We start from the raw sequence: 17,836 nt of genomic DNA on the forward strand, positions 1-17,836 counted from the left end.
CGGATTTTATTGATGAATCAGGGGCAAATGACTGCAAGCTGCCCATTCATGTGACTGAAAATCACTCCTCCATTACTGCGCTTGATAGCTGGAATGAGGTGTTAGCGCTAATATGTTGTGTTTATTTTTTGCGAAACATGGTACTGTACATTACTGCTAAACATCTCCACTTTGCTCTCGGTTGTCCAAAAGACATTTTTCCAGCAGTTTTATGGTTTGTTCAGATGAAACTTTGCAAATTTAAACCATGTTGCCATGTTCCTTTTAAAGAGAACATTTTAAACTTCTAACTTTTGTGAGATCGCCCGTAGCAATGGGTGTTTCAAACAGGAAACAGGGCCAGCAGGTTAAAAGTGCATCAAGGGTTTTATTAACTAATACTATTTTCACACAAAAACAGGCAAAATAAAACAAACAGCAAAATAAAGCCCAGCCACTTGGACTCTAACTCACTGTTAGTTCCCTAACTAACAATCGAGCCCAACCTAGTACTGTGTCTGTACTCACAGTTCACCTTGGACCTCTTCCCAGCTCACCAGCCAATACAGAGAGCCACAGGAATAAGGAGGCTGGGAGTTTATATCCCCAGACTAATTTCCAGGATGCATTTCAGCTGAGAAAGTTATACCTGATCAGACCCAGGCCTCTTTAGCTCTCCCACTTGCTCACTGTCATTCAGCCTGGTACTTCAACCTCACCTTCAGGTCAAAAGTAAAATTGAGTAAACAGAAAAATACTCTGCGCATAACCTGTATGTGGGGCAAACGTACCTGTCATCCTGGATGAAAACCTGTGATTTTTTTGGCCAGCTATTACACTTTCTTTAACATGAACTTTAAAATCTAATATGCTGAGGCCTGAAGACTCTGAGATGTTGCCCTTTGCTATTAATTGCTATTTCTCTGAGCATTGACTTTTATCGATCTTGGGGTGTTTTCGCTGAGACATCCACTCCTGGCAAGGTTGGCAACTGTCCTAAATGTTTTTCCACTTGTGAATAAATACTTTTTCACTGAAGAATTATGGACTTTAAATTGTTTGTAAAATAGCCTTATAACCTTTTTCAGATTGATGGGCAGCAACAATTGCTTCTCTAAAGATTACTGATGTCTTTTTTCCTCTGCATTGTGTTAACACACACCTGAATGTTCCAGACCAGCAAACAGACAAACTTCCACTTTTATAGAGGTGGCAATACTTGCTGATGATGAATTAATAAAATACAGCATGTGTCTGCTAACTACTTCTTAATTCCTATAGAAGTTGTAGGGGTGTACACAATTTTTCACAGTGCTTCTGCCTTTTCATGTGGTCTTTGATAAATAAATGGCACAGTGTAATATGTCATGTGTTGCTCATCTGAAGTTGTATTATTCTAACTTTAAGACCTTTTAAAGAGGGTAAGACTTAAGCACTGGTAATTTTTTTATGTTAAAATGTTTCTCCAGGTAAACTATCAGTTGTTATTTTCACCAGCCGTGCCACACTTAGGGTAAGGGGCTCTGCTTGGTATCAAAGGGCTGGGCTCAGCAAGAACAAAATTCCTGTTAATTTACAAAATGCAAGGCAATATGTAATTTGTGTTTGGGAGTCTGTTTCTACCATGGCATTCAAGGGCAACGTAAGGTTAAACAAATAAGAAGAAAGAAGGGGTTTGTAGGCTAAAAGTAACACTTTTGTTTAAGGTAGTTACCAGTACATAATGTACGATTCATATATTAGGTCCAATGCCCATTACATTCTCATGGGTGTGGAACATCTTGTAACCGGCGGCGTTTTGCCCATTTGTCTTTTTCATGGGTTTATACAAGCCAAAATTACTATAAAAGTGTTGCTAGATGATTAAACCTCCATGAAATACCAAAAGTGATGCCCAGGTGCGAGAATAAAAAGCCTAAAAAGTAGACATGTGGTACATAGGAAATTAGTTCCCTAAAGGAGGGAAAACATGAAAACAAAAAGGCGGCTTACATCGGCTGGAAACAGTTGCTCCTATTTGCACTTCCTCCTTTGTTAGCACACCTGTGCTCCTATAGTAGACCTGCAGTCTGCTGTGGCAAGACCTGGGGGTGTATCTGGGATGGAATGGGAAGGCCCACCCAGTAGATTCCTTCCCATTCCAGAGTCCAGGGCCCTGAAATTTGCTAAAACAGAGTGGCTATCCTGGAGAAATATATCTCCCATCCAAGACCAATCCCTGCACACCTGTACAGTATAATAGAGAATCATATAAAGATGGTATTAACCTCCATTGGGTAATTCAATAATTTACTCAACTAGTTTATGTAAATTTTTTTAATAACATTTGTAGATGAATATACAAAGGTTTTTGGATAGATTCACAACACAGCAGAACTAAAATGAAAGTGATATAGCAGAGAAATATATAAAACTAAATTCCTGCCCAACGACTGTACAAAAAAAGGAACTTGCTTTTTTTCTCCTTGCACCTAAATTAAGAGCGAGCACAGACGACTAACAAGCTACAGAAACCTAACATAAATGTTTCATATCACAATTTCTGCACAGGTCTGGTTACTTTAACATCAATAGTTTTGGATGTGCTAAGTGTCATTTTTTACATAGTGTAATCAAATTACTGTTTGAAATTATCACAGTATAATGGAATAGAAAAATGAAAAACCCAAATACTTCAGAAGTGCATCTATGGCCCAGGCAAGATGGTTGTTGAGGTTGGACCTATATTTTACAAAGCTAATTTTAAACAAGGAATTGATGACATCACTTTGGCACAGATTACTTTTAAAAACAGCAGCATCCAGGAAATGTGGGCAACAAGTACACTTCTAAGGTTTTGCAATGAGGCAGATTTACAGCCAGTTACGGGCAAATTAGGTGCACAATGAAAAGTATGTGTAAATAATTAACACAAACTGCCTAAGAGATTGCAGCTTGTTTTATAAACATCCCCTTTATTAGTGAGTTGTCATGCTATACCAGTTTAATATGTACATCCCAGTAAAATATACCATGTTCTCCTGTTTGAAGTGGAAAATTATTACAAATGTACTAATAATGAAAATTTACAATAATACTGCCTGAAACTGGGTCAGTCAAATCTCCCCAAGTGTAACTTGCATTGTTGCTTATCAATGTTTATAGGTTTGATCCCGAGGTGGAAAGAGATTGTCCAAAAAATATATCTTCCTAGAGAAACATTAGAAATAGTAGAGAATGTATCCATTGAAAACAAATTTCTTTATTTTTTACCCAGTTTTCCTAACTAACCTTTGAATTTTTAAGCAAAACTAGAACAAAAGCATAATGTGTTACCAAATAAGATATTGCATAGAACATTTTAATATTGGCTAGTCTGCTACCAGCAGACTCAATAGTAGTAGTCTATTCCCTGAAACTTAATATGTAAACTAAACCACTCAGAATGTAAGAAAAACTGGTTTCTTCTACTTTTTTATCTAACATATACAATAAAATACTCCATTGAGGGGCACCTGAACAAACAGTATCATTAATTTTCCATCATATTGTGGTATATAAGATCACAGTATTTTAAAGTCCCTCATCATTATATGTTGGAGGAGAAGGCTTCAAGATGCTTTGAGGATCATTTTCCACTAGAGGGCGCCAAGATACTTCACCAGTTAACAGGAGATCTTCACCATTTAGCGAATCCAGGTATTGCATCTAAAACAGCAGAAACAATAATAAATTATTTAATATTAATACAACGGTTAAGCTCATCAACAGCCTTTTTTAAGTTTTAGAAGATTTAGTATAGGGAAAAGTTAGAAATACTTTTAATTTATTGTTGCTGGTGTAATTAATTGGAAGATTTCGATTCACAGAATAGCAAATGAAAGAACACCCTTTCCATTTATTGTCTATTTGACAGGTATCAGGCAGAACAGAACATACAAGAACATCTCTACAACAGGGACCGTAACAGTGTTTGGAGTTTGGCATTAAATTTGAAAAATATTTTGCCCTATTTTTAAAAAAGAAATATACATGAAAAGATAATAGTGTTGTTTTTGTGGATTTTTAACTGTTGTAATATTTTAAAAATACAAACAATACACTGAAAAAAAAAATACTGGTGATATACATATCCATCACAAAAACATGATCTGTCCTAGTGGCTTGTATCAATTGGGATTCTTTCTTTTTTTAGAAAAGATAGTTATATAGGTTGAAAAAAGACATAACTACATTAAGTTCAACCACTAGAGAAGTACATTTATGCCAGACATATTAGATCCAGAGGGCAGTAAAAAAAAACCCTGGTTCATTTTGTTCGAACAGGAGAAAAAATAATTGCTTCCCAATTTCATGAGGCAATCGGCTGTTCCCTAGATCAACAGTCTTTGATATTTTTACTACCCAGTTATATTCTGTGCTTTTAAAAAAACATCTAGCTTTTTCTTAAAGCAATCTATAGCGTTTGCTGAAACTCCTTCCTGAGGGAGCCTTTTCCACATTTTCACAGACCTTACAGTGAAGAATCCCTTCCTTATCCAGAGCTTAAACTTATTTTCCTCCAGATGCAAAGAAAACCCTCTTGTTCTTTGTAATGATCTTAAAGTAAATAGTTGGGAAGAGAGTTTTCTATATGGACCTTTATATATTTATACATGGTGATCATATCCCCCCTTATACATCTCTTCTCAAGGGAGAATAGATTCAGTTCACCTAATCTCTCCTCATAGCGGAGCTCCTCCATTCCTTTTATTAGTTTAGTTGCCCCTCTCTGCAATCTCTACAATTCCAAAATCTATTTTGTGAACTGGTGCCTAAGACTGGACTGCATACTCCAGATGAGGTCTGACCAATGTTTTGTACAGGGGCAGTATAATGTCTCAATCTCTGCAGTCTATTCCTTTTTTAATATAAGAAAGTACTTTACTAGCTTTAGACAATTCAGCTTGTTATTGCATACTGTTATTAAGTCTATGATTCACCAGAACCCCCAGATCCTTTTCCATTGCTGACTTCCTCAAATGTATTCCCCCTAGGCAGTATGAAGCATGCACATTGTTAGCCCCTAAGTGCATAACTTTACATTTAGCAATAATAAATATAATTTGACACTTGGCTGCTCAATCAAACAGTACATCCAGGTTACAGTTAAGTTATAGTTTAATGTCATCTGCAAACACAGAAATAGTCCTTTTATTCTCAAACTGTATATCATTTATAAAGATATTAAACAGTAAATTTCCCAACACTGAACCCTGGTGTACACCACTAATAACTTTAGACAAAGCTGAGTATTTAGCAGTGGATTTTTACGTGGTAATTCCGTATCACACTCGGGGTCGCTAAAAACATTAAAAAAACCCTACTTACCTTGTTCCGTTGGCGTCTCTAGGCGCACCGCTGGTCCTTGCAGGTTGTCGGGACACGTCTTCTTTCTTCGACCCTCAGCCGGCGACTGCAGAGATGTTCTCCAGGGTTTCCCAGTGACGTTGGTGACGGCGGGAAATTCAAATAATTTTGTATTGGATTCAATACAAAAATGTTGTATTGAGTCCAATACAAAGAAATCTTTATCTTTTACATCCTTATTTGGCAAAATCCAAGTATACTATATCTTCTACTAAACTGTCTACCTGTTTATGTACTTCCTTATAAAAAGAGAGTAAATTTGTTTGACAACTTCAGTAAGTCTTGAATCCATGACTTAAAATATATTTTTTTAGCAGAAACTCCTCTATGTGGTTCTTTATCAAACTCTCTAGGAAATTTCCAACTATGGAAGTTAAACTTACTGGTCTGTAGTTACTTGGTAAAGACTTTGCTCCCTTTTTGAAGATAGGAACCAAATCTTGGTGTTACACCAATCCATTGGCACCATGCCAGGGATAAAACAGTCTCTAAAATTAATAAACAATGGCTTTAAAATAACTGAGCTCAGCTCTTTGAGGACACGTGAATGTATTCTATCAGGTCCTGGTGCTTTGTCAACCTTAACTTTGACCAACTGTTTCTCAATCAAATCAATTTTGAGCCATGGTTTAAGGCAGTGACATTGAAATTAGCAATTTGAGCTCTGCCATTTAAATCCCTTTGTGTTCACAAAAAAAAAAAAAAAAAGGGTTTAGTAAATTCGCGTTTTCTTTATTCCTAGTTACCAACCCAAAGACATCCTTTAAGGGGCCTACATGCTCAGATCTGATCTGTTTGCTAATAATATACAAAAAAAATGTTTTGTGGGGTTCACTTCACTTTTTTTTTTTTTTTTTAATCTGTCTTTCATTTTGAAGTTTTGCACATTTTTTCACCTTTTTACATTTTTTTTATATTCTTTATAGTTTTCAAATGTTGAAGGTGATCCTTAATTTTTATATTTTTAGAATGCCCTTTCCTTATTCTTTATGGCCTTTTTTACAATTAGCTGGGAGCCACATCTGTTTAATTGAAGCCTTAAACTCATTACTCATTACATTACAGTGAATTTATTTAGAACAGACTTGAAAATTCCCAGTTATGTTCTGTGTTCTTTGAGGACAATTTTCTCTCCCAGTCCAAGCTATAGAGAGACGCCCTTAATAATGGAAAATTTAAAAATGTTTTTATCATTCCAGGTTTTGCTTCCTGTTTACAACTTACATCAAATGAAATCATATTATGGTCACTACTACCCAGATTCCCCATTATATGCTAATTTGCTATAAGCTCTGCAATGTTAGAAAAAACTAGGTGAAGCAGCGTATCACTTGTAGTTGGGACTTTGAAGCAGTGATATATATATATATATATATATATAGATATAAAGCAGGATTTTCCTGTAAGTTCTCAAATTAAAATGAATGTAGAATATCACATCTCCATGACTTTGGGTAACTTATTTTCCATCCACTGTGTACATACACCTGCCAAATATCACATCACCGAGGATTTACCTACGCACGGCTCCTCCAAATCATATTTGCCTTTCAGGAGATCTAAGCGTTTCCAGAGGGATTGCAGCATGGAGAGGTGAGACATGTAAACTCACATTTTCAGTAAATCTTTCTAATTTGTAGTCAAGGCTTGAGTATTGTTAGTATTAAAGGTCTTAAACAGCTCTACGTCTGGGGTTAAGCTGCCAAGTCAACACATTTCCACAAATGCTGCAATATGCAAATTCTTTCAGCAATTTAAGTTAGTGAGGCAACCATCATTACAGTTCCTAATTAAACCTGCCTGGTCCATCTAACTGTTCTAATTACCCGGTTATTCCAAAGTAAATCTCAGGGATATGGAAAATGGATCTTCTTAATATGATATATTCTAGCTTGGAAATGTCCTTTATATAATCTTTTTAAAAAATTGTACAGTCAGGGCTTGAGAATTATTTGTGCATATTACCATGTGTGCGTAATGTAATGAATCCTTCAACTGAATAACCAATTGTTGTGTGCAAGACTTGGTTCCCTCATGAAGTTTAACCAGTGCTACCTGTCACTTTAAAGCACATGCAAAACATTTTGTTTTAAAGTTTTGTATAGGACATGAATAGAAGTACAGTGGGGAAAGATCTTTTTCATATGCTTTGTAAGTGACGCAGAAAATCAAAATTCTATTTAAACAATAGGTTTGACAGATGGGGAATGAGGCATGCTATACATAGCATTTTGAACCCAACCTGGTTTTAAGGAACATTCTCGGTGTCTTTCAGCAGAATCTTTTTAGCAGAGGAATTACAAAAAGCAGCACCGTACTTTACTTTAACCTAATATTAGGGACAGCTTGACCAAAAATACTGTAAATTACTTTGTTCCCCCCAAATAGCATTGGTAATGAACCCTATTACTACTTTACTGCTGATCCATACAATCCTGGAAACTGGCTACAACTTTAAGCATCAAGTAAAAATGTTTTCAGTGTCATCAGTATCTGTACAGGAGAGTACAGTGGCAGACACCAAAAAATTAAAGCACACTCTTTACAAATTTACACACACAAATTTAGATGTGCTATGACCTGATGGTACGGTTCTGAGGACATCATGGGTCCCACCCATTTAGTTAGGGGAATCCTGAGTTGGATGTTTACATAGACATTTCCTGTACTATACATTGTAGAATACTTACCTGGAGTTTTTGAGCTCTTATGTTAACATTCTTCTTGGAGAGGTAAGTGAACATTGTTGTCTAAAATGTTTTTTCTTTACTTTCCTTACTGCCAACTATGCAATGTATTTGTAGTTGCAGAGAAGATGGTCACTATGGAGCGCTCATCTTGGTTCTCCATTTCTCCTTGACTAATTATCTCAATTGTTATTTAACTTGAGCCCCCTTCCCACCAAATTTCCAAACAATTCTTATATAAGCTTAACAATGATAGTATCACTTTGAAATCCTTTTTTCATTTTAATCCCGTTTTTTTTTCTTAAAAAGAACAGCTGCTGATATAGGTACAAAGGTCTTTTGGCATTTTGTTTTTCTGCCTGTCTTCCGAAATCTCTTGCATGTAACTCAACCTGTCACATACTCTGCCAAAACTTTAGGCTTCCGTGCTAAAGCACCTTGCCACAACATATACCACTATTGCCAGCACTAAAAAAATGTCCTATGAAAAATAAATTGTAAAAAAAACTGATGCAGGCCATAAGCCCTATGATGCACTCTTGGGCAGGAACAAGCTGCAATGATTCTAAAAGACATCAGCAGCATTGGGATGTAAAAAAAGATTTAAAAAACAAATAAGCAAATCTCATTGTAACACATAACATTGTTTGTTAAAACTTTATTATAACTTTACTCCATCACCAACATTATTATAATACTTACATAACCTTAATCACCCCTCCTCCACACTTTACCTGTAACCACACTATTCCAACACCTGGGGCAGCCACACTACACTGCCTTGGGTAACAAAGCCTTTTTCACAACCTATCAACTACTTAAATCACAGCCTCCTGCCAAATATTTGTTCAAACACCACATCTAGGTTGGTCCTACCACCTCTTACCTGCCCATAGGGCTCGGCCTCTGAGGACCTCAGACGCCTCCTATACCTATCAAACTGGAAACACCACCCTACCTTTGAGGGTAGGAAGGAGAGAAAATCACCAATCTCACAGCTGCTTGTCCCACTCCTCCTCAACCCCGCTTCCTTTTACCCCTCCCAATACCCATGTGACCTCTCTATCCAATCCCCTTGCCTGACCCAATTACCTAACCTACAGCTCTCCTTACCCATCTGCTGTCCGCATCCCTCGCACCTGGTCATGACCACCCTATGCATACTCCTTTACCTGCATGGCTCCACTAATTACTTAGTAATTATAGGTTCGTTGGTATTGGTATATATAACTCAATCATATATAATTCCATATAAACTTCACCAGGGTAATTTAGTTACCTAAGTCTCCTAATTATGCTTATGTGTTGTCATTACTCTGCTTTTGAAAGAGACTACAACTGGATCTTTCAACATGAAACACATTGACATGGTCCATTGTTATCAGGAAATCTGTCCTGTTAGGATAGCTGCAAAAAGGCTACACAAGATCAGCATCACTGAAATGCAACAAAAGATGAAAAAAGCACATTTGTTTATGATAACCGGTCCAGACAATTACATTGTGGATGACCATCAGTAAGAGACTTTGTTCTTGAGTCTCAGCTGCAATTACAACAAAAGAAAGAGGTATGGACGTGTATCTGTTTTCATAAGCCTTGCAAAAGGTGACATACCTTGAAAAGAATTTTAAAAGATATCTAGCTTTCTGAGTTTAGACTGCTGCTGTCAAGTATATGAATGCAGTAGAATTGTCTGTGTGTACAAAAAATATAGGCCATGACTGAAAGGTGTGAGTGAATTTCTCTGTGTTTCTGCAAAACGTCTGCTGAAATAACACTTTTCAACATACAAGAAGTGTCCCTAAGGTCTGTTTTCACCATGCTTGGCCTGCAGTCAACCAGCGAGAGCACCAACTCACAGAGTGGCAGGAACACAGACCAGCTGAATAAACAATGACATGTTAGAGAGAGGGTTGAAAAAAAAATTCAATCTGCACTCAAGATCCTGCCTGTCCCATACTTGTTAACACGGTTGTTCCAGCCCAATCTCACATAATCCGTAATGAATACCTTGTGTTAACAAACCTTTGGAAAGGAAAAATCAATATTTTATTTTACAGTACACAGCAAAATTAATTTTAGAGATCGTTTTGTAGGACCAGTGCAAAACATTTTCATCTTGATGTTAGCAGAGAACTTGAGGGCCAACTTTGACCTGTGAAGACTTTTGAAGAGGATAGTTAACTATAGCTAGAAACCTTGAAAGCATTTATATCTTTGGTAAATATCTCATAGAACCCTTGTAAGGAACATGGAGTCATTGGGAAAGGATTACGTAACACACAGGTGTTTCTGCAGACCAGAACAGCTCAGTCCATGCAGAAAAAGACATCATTAAAACCAAACCTCAGAAGAACCTACAAAATCTACATGAGACTAAACACTAAAACATTCTTTGGAATTGAAGGATTATTAAGCACATCACAGTGGTGATTATTTCGTTTACTGAGTCCTGCTACACAAGCTTGACCAGAAAAGACACTGTGCTAGAAATTCTTAGGAATTTACTTTGCATGTATTCTGTGAGGGGAGCACAAAATAATTTCCTATGTCCATGCTACATCCTTAAAATAATGAAGGATATAAAGAGGAACATCACACACAACACAAAATAAAGAAGGGGTTTTTCCTCTGTCAAGTTTGTATTGCTGACATTGCTCCAACTGGGGAGAATTCCCAGCATTGACCTGAACTTCCCATTTTCATGTGTCGGAGGCTATTTCTATACATCTCCTCTATGGAATTTCCCCAGGAATATTTACATAAAAAAAAACAAAACAAAAAACAAATACCTAAAACAAGCCCTGGATGTCCCAAGATAGGTAGGGTGAAATGGATGAGAAATATAACTAATGAAGACACAGACAGCAACATAATTAAGATTAAAATTCCCTATTTAAAAAAAAGTTTTGAATAAAGAAAAATTTGAAAGGAGACTTCAGGTATGTTTTTTCACAAAGCACCCACTCCACACTTTTTCTAAATTATAATTCTTTAACCTTTAAATTGCTTTGCAAAAACATTTTTGAAGTTTATAAGTTAACATGTTATTAGATTTTCAAAGACTCTCGAAGGGCAAAATTTTCTAAAATGTGTGCAATCATGACAGATTTAGGCTGACAACAGCTGTAAAAAAAATTATAGAAAGAAAGTGTAAAATTCTACATTCTGAGTTGAGAAAAGTTTGTATGATACCAGCACTCATGACTGTGATGACTCAAGGCTACACTAAGTAGTGGGATTGATAACCCCTAATCTGGCCCACCACCATACGAGTGTTATTACAAACCTATTAATACAACAAGTATCTAGTCCCTGTGAGTATGCTTGTACATTGTCTTTTTCAGGATGACGTTCATTTAAAAACCAGCATTATGGCCTTACTATTGCCACGAAAAAGGTTATAAGGCATATTGTGCCTCCTTTTTCAAGTTAAAAATTGTAGTATTACCCTGTCAAACAATTGAATCCTTTCACAATCCTTCCAGAATACCAGATTACCAATAAAAAGGACATTTGTGGATCCTGGACGGTCTGCCAACATATTTGGCAGAGTTTCAGAGCCAGAACTACAACTCTGCTTTTGAACAACTCCCCCTACCTTCATTCTTCACATAAATCAATGAACACCATAGTTAAGGATAAAACTTTTTTTTTTACATTTCCTGGCCTGGTGTGAATTAAAAACCAGGAAGACAACAAATGCACTCTTAGGATGTGTACACCACAGAATCACCTAAAATTCAACAAAACCCAAGGTCAATTACAAAAAATACCTTTTATTAAAGGATTAAAACAGGTATCATGTTACAGGCCTTGGGAATAAATTCTATTGGAGGGCCAAAGAGATTGACTTATTTCTGTAAAAGTGTATTTGGACCTTTGGATAATGGTTCCTGCAGCAACATTATTATTTAGGACAGTATATCCTCTTATATGGTTTGAAGCCTGAAGGACAACGATGTTAGCTACCACACGTCAGTTATTTTATGGCGTTTTGGGGATGGATTTTCAGTGGATTTTGTATTCTAAGACAGATAAGAATACAGAACATAGGTGAAAGGTACAGAAAATTTTGGAAAAGCAAGTGAAAAGAAAATTGCATCTGTGCCTAGATTATTCATCTGCATTGTTTTAATAATCTTTAGAAGAGCCACCCTTGACTTCTCTAGCCTCATGTGGTTAAAATTAACTGATGAACTGTGGAGCATTGTATGTTGGGCCGCCATTCCAAATGAATCGGAATGCAGCCCATCAACAGGCTTACCATGCATTATCTCATGATAATAATGAATAGTGAATAATGTTATCAATGTGTGTTAGTATTTAAAACCTTGTCCCTAGGTAAAGTATAGTACATGCAGACAGCCACATTAGTTCATGCTTTGCAGTTCTACTTTAAGGCTCCTGTTTACAATGGAAGTCTTCAAGTCAGGCAAAGTAACTGCAAAACTGAACCCAAAAGTGGGTCCCTCTGCTTTAGGTGAAGGTCGCAGGTATTCATGCTTGCGCATTGCAGTCCCATAGATTTCTAAAACTTGCACAAGTGTTTCTGCCAGATCCCCAGCCCTCATTTCCTCTTTAAGAACATTATTATACAAAAAAAATAGACTTGCATTAAGCAGCTAATGAATTATTGTGTGTCCACTAAACAAAGAATATAGCAAACCACTCGATGAATGTATAACTGCCTAGGGAGGTACACAATGGGAGAAGCAATTAAGTTTGCAGTTAGAAAAACAAATCCTCCAAGCTTTCAGCCCTGGAAATCAACAAAAAGCACCTATTAAGTACCTATTAAAATGGTTTCAAATGTTTAACATATGATTAAGAGGTCCCAGCTGCACAAAATTACATATATTTATTTGTAGATTTAATTTCAAGGGCACCTCTTTGTTATACGGCGCTACTCTTGCAATAGAGATGCAGTAGAGATGCAATGTGCAATATTAGTAATTTATCACATTGTCCCTGATCTTTACAACAGTTTACAACCTTTTCAGACCTACGGATCACTAAATGCACAGACTTGGGATCGCACATGTGCGGGGAGCGGTGTATCACTCAAAGGGGAAGAAACTTCCTGCAGAGTGACGTCATAATGTCAGAATCTGCCCACTCTCCCATTGCAGGTCTGAGCCTGCAATGGGAGAGTGGGCCGGTTGTGTTCAGAGACACAACCCACCCACTGCCTTGAGCCTACGGGAGACGAGGTCCGGGGCTCTAGCCGATAATAATTGATATTAAGGGTACATGAGGTGTCAAAATAACAAAACTTTATATCTTCTATAGGCAGAGATATTTACCTGTTTGCGTACATACTCAACGATTAACGATAACTGACAAGGATCATCACAACCCATATTGAAAAGATTTCGCCAAAGAGCAGCAGCCAAAATACGATCATCGGAAATAATTCCCTTTAAAAGTAATAGAAAAAAATTGATTACTTGGTACTAAACAAGATCTACAAATTTATCTAATCATGTTATGTGAGGAGAAACTGCTGCAATAATCACTGATTACATTAAATGCCGTTCAATATAAAATATATCTCATAACACAGTGTTACCCTCCTTGAAAAAGGAGTACAAATTAATATAGAGTAACTGCAAATATGCAAATATGAAAAGTCTGTCCTATATCAAACCTTCACCAAAAACATATTTACAATTGGTATCAGTAATAGAATCTACATATTGGCAATAAAGACATTTTGAAAGAAGAATGCATCCCTCCCAGGGTTGTGAGTCAATAGATAAACTATGGTAAGTGTAAAGAAACATGGGGAAAAGGGGTCTGAGAAAATTGTCCCCCAGTTTCATTAATGTCTACATGCATGTGCATACGGCACAGCTCGTCTAAAAAGGACAGAGTGCTTGTTGCCATGACGTATGCCTTTTACAATAAACAATGTGAGTCTAAAATACTCCATGATGTCTAAAGCTGGAAAAGGGAAAGAAGGGTAAGGATGGGTGTGTCGGGAAGGGGAGTTAAGGAAAAGAGAGAGGAAGGAACACAAAGGAAAGATAAAGAATAAGGTTGAGAAAAAAAGAAAGGATAAAAGGATAGAGGGGGAGAAAAGGGTGTGTGGCAATAAGTAAAAGATGGGGAGAGGTGTTAATCCGCGGTCTAGATTAAAGAAAAACATGCAGACCAAAACAGGAGTGCACTCGTCCCTACATGGGGGAATTGGAAGGGTGGATGGTGTATCAGTATAAAAAGCACTAGCATACAGCTATTGTCACCCAATAACATACACTAGGATAATGAGGAATAAGTGTGGTGCTGAAAAATGTAACCTGAGAGATTGCATGACAAATTAAAAACCTATCCTAGGAGCTAAATTGGAAACCTTAACAAGGCCTTATAAAGTCTTTCCTTTGAACTATGAGCATGTGACCTAGAACCATAAAATATGCATTTAAGGATATAGTAGACAGTGATGAAGTCTCCAAAATCAACATTTCTAAACCAGTTTGATAACACTGCACAACAAGGATTTTGCTACTGGGAAATACACGTGATTTAAATGATATTGAATGTACCGATTCCAAATCTAAACTCAGAATTTGAATCATGTACAGATTTTAAATATAGGCGTGCTATAGCTATTCAAATGGTCGGTAATTGGGTAATGTATTTTTACATAGGAACATTATAACAGATGCAGCTACCACTATGCCTGCTGCCACCTCAGCTGAATCACGTTCCCTGGTGGCATATCGTAGTTTTAGCAAGCCAACCTGCTTACCTCTATTTTCATTCCCGCCCATTTGCGCATTTTAAATCTTTTCTTTTCTGATTCACTTACAACTATAAAACTTTGTAACCAACCCACCAGGCCATTTCTGAAGTCACAGAACCTATAGAATTTAAGAATTATGATAATATTTTTTTGATGTCACATAACGGATACATAAAATGTTTGCAAATTTTTATTAAAGCTATATTTAAAAAAAAAAAATACCCTATCACCTTTAAAAGTTTAAGTTAGACTGCATAATATCTGCAAGTAGCTATTACACAGACAAAGCAATGCCAATTACATCATTGTACATGTCCCTCTGGACACAGACAGCTTTTATTGATAGAACAATGGAGGGACTGCCCTGCCCTGCCCTACTGTCAACTGTTCAGATGACAAACTGCCACTGATGAGAAGTGGATGGAGGGGAAGGCACAAGGGCTGGGCAAAACACCCGAGAAAAGGCCTCTGGAGAGAACTATGACATGAAAATCAGGTTGATGTGGGGAAGGGGGCCATCACAGTATGTAATTGGTAGCATGTTAGCTGCTGATTGTACTTGAGTGTTATATGGTCGCTGAAGTAAGGCTTACTGAGTGTCACCCTTACCTATTCCTCACTAAAACACAGGCATCTCTCTGCGCATGTGGGCAGTTTTGATGCTAGGCGTGCCTCTGTTTCCAGGCTTTATCGACTCTATTCATGCTCTTTATTGTTCATGCCGCTGACCAATCAGAAAGTAGCCCCTTTACCAGCCCTGGCTACTTAGCTTGATCACAGACTCCATTCTGTGTTAGTGCATCAAGTTACCAGTGACTAGCTCCCTATTTCGGTGAATTAGTTCATGTACACCTGCTGCCTAATCCAGTGTTTCCTCTGTCCAGCTCCTGTGTTAACCCCTCATTGTCCAGTCTGATGGTTCCCAGCCAACTTCCTTGTGCTGTTCCTGTGTTCCTGTCTGCCTGTGGTTATCCCTGCTTCTCCTTTGCCTCCTGCTGTTCCAGTGTCTCCAGTGTTCCCTGTGCCCACAGTGGCCCCTGTGTCATTTCCGTTTGTCTCCTGTATCCCTGGCTATTGACCCCTGGTGTGTGACCTAGTGGTAGTCTGCGTACCATCCATGTCTTTGACAGCAAAAGAGCTGTCCACATACAGTTTATAACCAGCCTATTACTGCCTCAGTAACATTCCTCGCTTGAATACAAACAGGATTACTTTGCCCAAAATTTCTGAGCATATGAGAAATGAGAAACATGAAACTACATTATTCACAACATAGACCAGAGCTATCCATATCCAGTGCTTGAGGAACAGGATCCACACACATTTTTAATATTTCTCTAACATAAAGCCAATAAAGAACTTTACCTTTTTAATTTTAAAATAATAATTCTGACAATATTTACTTGAAGAAAAAGCTTATATTTTGCAATTAAGGTTTCTTATATGTCACACTTTTGTCTGTATGTTCTTTCCGTGAGTTTTCTCTCTGCTCTCCAGTTTCCTCCCCCACAAAACAAAATCTGAAAGTCATTTGCTTCCACCCAAAATTGGACTTAGAGCAGAATATGGTCAGAACAATAGATTATAAGCTCGACTAATTTCTCTACTGCATAAACAAAAAAAAAAAAAAACAACAAACAAAACATGCTTTTACTACTGTTGATGATTTCTTACCTCATCATATCCAAATATCGAAGCATAGAATATTTCAGTTAAAGATTTCATTGTTTTTTTCATTGCCACAGAATCTATCTGAAAAATAAAAAAACACAAAAAAGGAAATTTACTTTGGGTTTAAAAAGACGATTTCCAGTCAAAATTTACCAGCTCTTGTATTAAACCATGTCAATGTTTTTTATTTATGTTTAAAAATAAGTACAAATGCACAAAACTAATATTTGTGATGTTATTCTTTAATCAATGTTTGACCACAAAATACAAGATGGTTTGTTAAAATTAAGTTTTAAATATACTCTCAGGAAACTTTAAGAAGCCAAATGGAGTTATCTAGTAAATTATAACATATTAATGATCATATATGCTTTATAAATCTATGAATAGTAACACAGTTATAACTTTATCAACACTCTGACATTGCATAATTTACACAGTAGTGTACCTTCTTCTGTGCATTACCATGATCTGATGTTTTGTATTCACATTTAATGTTTCTCCCATGAAATTGATTATGCATTTTAAGACTTTTTTTTCGTTTCTATGCGTTATGAATCATTATACATACATACATACAATAATGAACAAAAATATTGGCATCCTTGCATTTATTTCAGAAAATGCACCGCTTCTCTCAGAAAATTGTTTTTTCAATTACAAATGCTTTGGTATTGTCATGATTTCTTTTGTTGGAGGAGGTCCTCCTCCGTCTTCTGCCATAGCGTCTGGAAGAACATATAAAAGCATAGAAAAAAAAAAAAGATCTCAGACAGTCCACACAAAACATCAAAAATTGCCTGAACAAAATTACTGGCACCCTCAATTTAATACTTGGTAGCACACCCTTTGGAAGAAATAACTGATGTAACAATCAATATGTCTCTTACATCTCTCTACTGGAATTGTGGACCACTCCTGGAGAGCTGCTTCAGGTCTCTCAGATTCGAAGGGTTCCTTCTCCCAACTGCTGTTTTTAGATCTTTCCAAAAGTGCTCTATGGGATTTAGATCTGAACTCATTGCTGGCCACTTCAGAACTCTCCAGCGCTTTGTCTTAAACCATTTTTGGGTGCTTTTTGAAGTATGCTTTGGGTCATGGTTCTGCTTTAAGACCCATGACCAAAGTTCCAGCTGGGTTGTTTATGTTTCTGTGTCAGCAGTGGGGTCCTCCTGGATCTCCTGCCATTATGTCCCTTTTCATTCAGATGGCGACAGATAGTGTGAGCTGACCCTGGGCCTGCAGGTCAGCTTGAATTTGTTTGGAAGTTGATCGAGGTTGTTTATCCACCATTTGAACAATTCTTCATTTTAACATATCATCAATCTTTCTCTTTTGTCCATGTCTAGAGAGATTATCTACA

The 17,836-nt window shown here is 37.0% G+C and overlaps 1 protein-coding gene across 1 annotated transcript in view; it reads right to left on the reverse strand.

The window, feature by feature from the left end:
• Positions 1-2,280: 2,280 nt before the first annotated feature.
• Positions 2,281-17,836, reverse strand: part of UQCC1 (ubiquinol-cytochrome c reductase complex assembly factor 1) — a 124,069-nt gene continuing 108,513 nt past the window's right edge. Inside the window, exons 9-11 of the mRNA XM_072413700.1 lie at positions 16,477-16,554; positions 13,361-13,474; positions 2,281-3,666 (exon numbers count right to left, since the gene is read on the reverse strand). Coding sequence (XP_072269801.1) covers positions 3,532-3,666; positions 13,361-13,474; positions 16,477-16,554 — 327 coding nt within the window. The 3' untranslated portion in view covers positions 2,281-3,531. The remainder of the gene's footprint in view (positions 3,667-13,360; positions 13,475-16,476; positions 16,555-17,836) is intronic.

The sequence above is a fragment of the Pyxicephalus adspersus genome, chromosome 6, assembly GCF_032062135.1.
Source record: "Pyxicephalus adspersus chromosome 6, UCB_Pads_2.0, whole genome shotgun sequence".
NCBI lineage: Eukaryota > Metazoa > Chordata > Amphibia > Anura > Pyxicephalidae > Pyxicephalus > Pyxicephalus adspersus.